Below are 4,976 nucleotides of genomic sequence, written 5' to 3' on the forward strand. Positions count from 1 at the left end.
GAATATCCTCGCAGATCTGTCTCCCCGAACAGTGGAGAGAGAGGGCACAGAGAGCAATCACCTCGGAGAAGAGAATCAAGGGACCGAGGTCAATCTAGACAGAGAAACCAGGCCCCATTTTCTGGGAGCCAAGTCATCAGGGAAATCGATACCATCATTGGGGGACCCCACATCGGTGGCAACACCGGGAATGCCCAAAGGAAACGAGTCGCAAGCAGCCGATAGGATGACCCCAATCACCTTCTCCCAGGAAGATGCAAAGGGGGTTCACCACCCCCATTGTGATGTATTGGTTGTAAGAGCCGTAGTGGCTAGAAACGGACTGAAACACATGCTCATCGACAATGGCAGTTCGATGAACATATTGTTCGACTCCACCTTTGACAAAATGCAGATTGAACATGGGTTGATACCCATGACCGACCCATTATTTGGATTTACCGGGGATAGCATCATCCCACGAAGGCGGATCCCTCTGCCCGTCGAGATGGGTTCGACACCCCTAGTGGCCCAACACTTCATGAAATCCTTGGTGGTAGATCACAGATCGGCCTATCATAGAGTATTGGGCAGACCCACTTTGAAAGATCTTTGGGCCGTCACGTCCATCCACTACTTGTGCATGAAATTCCCAACTGAACATGGGATTGAACGGTCCGAGAAGATCAGATGGGCTCTAGGGCATGCTACTTAAACTCGCTGCGAAAGTCAGAGCCCTGAACTGTTAATGTAATCCTAACTGAGGTTCCTGCTGAAACTAGTATAGACGTGAAAATGCTCGACGCCCCTGAACAAAGGCATGTCTCTAAACAAGAGAAAGTCTTCGACATGGAAGAGACCCTTGAACAAGGGCACCCTCTTGATTAATTAGATCCCCGAATAATTGACTCTGAACTAAATGCAACCCCGATGGAAGAATTGGAAACTTTATCTGCCAACCCAGAAGACCCCAGTCAGGTCTTGCGTATAAGGAAAGCGCTGTCCCCCAAAGCAAAAGAAGAGATGATAAGCTTCCTAAAAAGGAACTTGGATGTCTTCACTTGGAAGCATGAAGACATGGTAGGAATAGATCCAAGGATCAGCTGCCACCATCTTAACATCAACCCTTTTTGTGCCTCCCATCGACAGAAGAGACGTGCCCTCAACCCGGAGAGGTATGAGGCACTGAAAGACGAAGTGAACAAACTTAGCCGCAGTGGTTTCATAAGGGAAGCCATCTACCTGAAGTGGATATCCAACTCGACCCTAGTGAAAAAGCCCAGCGAAAAGTGGAGGATATGCGTAGACTTCACAAACTTGAATAAGGCTTGCCCTAAAGACAACTTCCCACTTCCAAGGATAGACCAACTGGTGGATTCCACTCCTGGACACGAACTGCTGAGCTTCATGGATGCATACTCGGGGTACAACTAGATACCCATGTTCCGACCTGATGAGAAAGCTATGTCGTTTATTACGGACAGAGGTCTGTACTGCTACAAAGTCATGCCCTTTGGATTGAAGAATGCCGGAGCTACATATCAGAGATTGGTCAACATGATATTTACCGAACTCATTGGCAAAACCATGGATGTCTACATGGACGACATGTTAGTCAAAAGCCTCCGGGCAGCCGAACACGTAAGTCACCTCGACCAAACTTTTTAGATACTTAAAAAATATAAGATGAAGTTGAATCCCCTCAAATGCACCTTTGGAGTGGCATCGGGTCTGTTCTTGGGATACATTGTCAATCAAAGGGGAATTGAAGCAAATCCAGTTAAAATAAGGGCCTTGCTAGAGATGAGGTCACCCCAGAAACCAAAGGAGGTCCAAAGCCTCAATGGTCTGATAGCCGCACTCAGTCGCTTCATCTCCAGAGCCACAGATAAAAGTTTGCCTTTTTTCAATGTGCTTAAGCAAGGAAAGAAGTTCCAATGGACTTCTGAATGTGAGGAAGCCTTCCAGGTGCTAAAAAAGCACCTCGGAGAGGCGTTCCTCCTGTCGAAACCTCAACCAGATGAATCACTACTACTATACTTAGCAGTTTCGGACGTGGCGGTCAAGTTGTCCTAGTTAGAGAAGAAAGTGAACGCCAACTGCCAGTGTACTACGTCAGCAAAGCACTTCTCCCAGCTGAAACACGCTACCCAGACATGGAAAAACTTGCACTCGCCCTTATCACAGTCTCAAGAAAACTGAGGCCATACTTCCCAGCCCACTCAATCAAAGTTCTCACCAATTTCCCATTAAAGTAGGTGATGCAGAAAACAGACGCACCATGACGCCTCCTAAAATGGGCAATCAAGCTCAGTGAGTTCAATCTATTGTTCCGATCTTGACACGCCATCAAGAGCCAGGCCCTTGAAGATTTTATGGTTGAGTTTGCTAAAGCCCCAGAAATGGAGGCGACAATGGAACCAGTTAAGCCCCCCATATGGAAACTTTTTGTTGATGGGTCCTCAGGAGAAACTGGCTCCTGGACAGGGACTGTCTTGGAAAGCCCGGAAGGCCACAAGCTAAATTGCGCAGTAAGGTTCGACTTCAAAGCCTCGAACAACACCGTTGAATACGAAGCCCTTCTGGCAGGTCTTAGACTTGCTAAAGAGATGCAGGTTAGAAGGCTCTTGACGAGCAGCGATTCTTAACTTATAATGAATCAGGTCAATGGGAACTTCGCGGCCAAGGACAGTAGCATTGTTGTATACTTGAAGTTGGTTCTAGACCTAGTTCCTCATTTTGAAAAGTTCAAACTGACTTAAGTCCCCTTCCTAGAAAATACACATGCAGACGCCCTTTCAAAACTGGCTAGTAGCAAGGATTCAGAGCTACTAAAGATAGTCCCTATTGAGCACTTGTCAAAGCCGTCCACCTTCGAAGGTGAAGAAGTACTATGGATAGAAGGCACCCATTGTGGATGCAGCCTATCATCGCCTATCTGAAAGATCAATCATTGCCTGCCTCTAAAAGCGAGGCGGGGAAGTTAAAAAGAAGGACTGCACATTTCGTCTTGCAAGAAGATACCCTTTACAAGAGAGGCTTAGCCTCGCCACTTCTCCGATGCGTGGGAGGTGAAGAGGCCACATATATACTCTGGGAAACCCATGAGGGAATCTGCGGAAATCACTTCGGAGGAATAGCTCTGGTACACAAGGTTCTCCGTCAAGGCTACTTCTGGCCGACCCTGAAAAGGGACGCTTGCCAGTTTGTCCAGAAATGCAACAAGTGTCAGTGCTTCTCAAATATTCAAAGACAGCCTTCTTAAAGCCTCTTCGTAATAACCAGCCCCTGGCCATTCGCCAAGTGGGGCATTGACTTCATTGGTCTACTCCCAAAAGGAAGAGGAAGCGCAACTTTCGCCATTGTTGCCATTGACTACTTTACCAAATGGGTCGAAGCTGAACCCCTTGCCAAGTACTAAATTCGTCTGGAAGAACATCATTTGTAGGTTCGGCATTCCCCACTCCTTAGTGTCCGATAATGAAAGACAGTTCGACAACAAGAAGATGCGAGAATTGTGCGATGAGCTAGGCATTAAGAAGGACTTCTCAACGCCTCATCACCCTCAGGCAAAGGGACAAGTTGAGGCAGTGAACAAGATCATCAAGCACACCCTTAAAAGGAAGCTTGACACCTCAAAAGGGGCTTAGGTGGACGAGCTCCCCCACGTCCTCTGGGCCATCAGAACGTCTAACCGAACTGTAACAGGGGAAACACCATTCTCAATGACCTACAGGGATGAGACCATGAACCCTGTCGAGGTCGGGGTCCCATCACACCGTCGGATACACTTCAATGAGATCAGCAACGACGATGCTCGAATAAGCGAACTCCACCTCCTTGAAGAAATGAGGGATGCTTCACAAGTGAACTTGGTAAAATATCATCGAAAGATGACCTGCTATTATAAGGGGACCTCGTCCTGAGAAGGGTCTTCTAATTTTCAAAACCAATAGGGTCCGGAGTGTTTGGACCGAACAGGGAGGGCCCTTACCATATCTGCAGAGAATCTCGACCTGGTACTTTTGAAGTTGAAGACATGGCAGGAAAGGCACTACCTCATCAATAGAACATCGAACACTTGAGGACGTACTATCAATGATGAGCCTTTGTTCCGATCCGATATCAGTACTATCTAATGAATGGATGTTCTGATCTGATCTCAGTTGTAAATTCCCTAACTTACTATGTGCTAAAATTGCCTTGGTAAAGTATGGTGTAATTTGGTAAAGTAATGAAACTTCGGTTCTGTGCCACATCGGTTAGTAAATTGCTTCCTCAATCCTTCAACATGTTTACTTAGGTGATCCGATCTCAAGTTGTTAACTGATTAACGTTAAGAGACTTCATGTTTACTTAAGTGGTCCACTTTATATTAACTTAAGTGATCTGATCTTCTGTTATTAACTAGTTATTAAGGGCCGCTTAGCCTTGAGTGTTCATACAAGGGTAAACAGATCAACACAATAAATTAGCAGAAGCCCTAATACTTAACAAAATATTTCATTTCATTTACTTCAATTCAAAATACAAAAAAGGTCGAAGCCATTACAAGAGTTGGACCTATTCTATCGGAGGGTCTTTTCGGGCCGCCTCTGCCTCGACCACCTCCGGGGCCTCCGGAGCTTCTTCAGCAAGCTTGTCAGGCCGGACTCCAGTTGGTCCCCCGAACTCCGCCTCCAAAGTGGAGATGTCCAGAGTAGGGTGGACCTCTCTCAGCCGACCCAACAAGCCTTGGGCACTCCAGGAGGCCCAAAAGTTGGTAAAGTCGTCGTACATGGGGTGTTCTTCGAAGTGGTCAATAAAGTTCTGAACTGCCACCTCCACTGCCGGCTTCAACTCCTCCTTCAAGGAGGCAATCTCCTCAAATTGAGCCTCTACCTTTTGCCTCAACTCTGCCTTTTCTTTGTTAGAGGCCTCCAGAGCCTCCGTAGCAAGCCAGTGGTGTTCGTTGGCGTGATCTACTCGCTGAGTCATGGCAGGCACCTGGCACTCCA

At 47.0% G+C, this 4,976-nt stretch overlaps 1 protein-coding gene across 1 annotated transcript; it reads left to right on the forward strand.

The window, feature by feature from the left end:
* Positions 1–2,872: 2,872 nt before the first annotated feature.
* LOC111400352 lies at positions 2,873–3,629 on the forward strand. The gene is made up of 2 exons (XM_023027767.1): positions 2,873–3,146; positions 3,451–3,629. Exons 1-2 carry the CDS (start codon positions 2,873–2,875, stop codon positions 3,627–3,629), a joined length of 453 nt encoding a protein of 150 aa, XP_022883535.1.
* Positions 3,630–4,976: the final 1,347 nt, after the last annotated feature.

This window comes from Olea europaea, chromosome 10 (genome assembly GCF_002742605.1).
Source record: "Olea europaea var. sylvestris chromosome 10, O_europaea_v1, whole genome shotgun sequence".
Classification (NCBI taxonomy): domain Eukaryota; kingdom Viridiplantae; phylum Streptophyta; class Magnoliopsida; order Lamiales; family Oleaceae; genus Olea; species Olea europaea.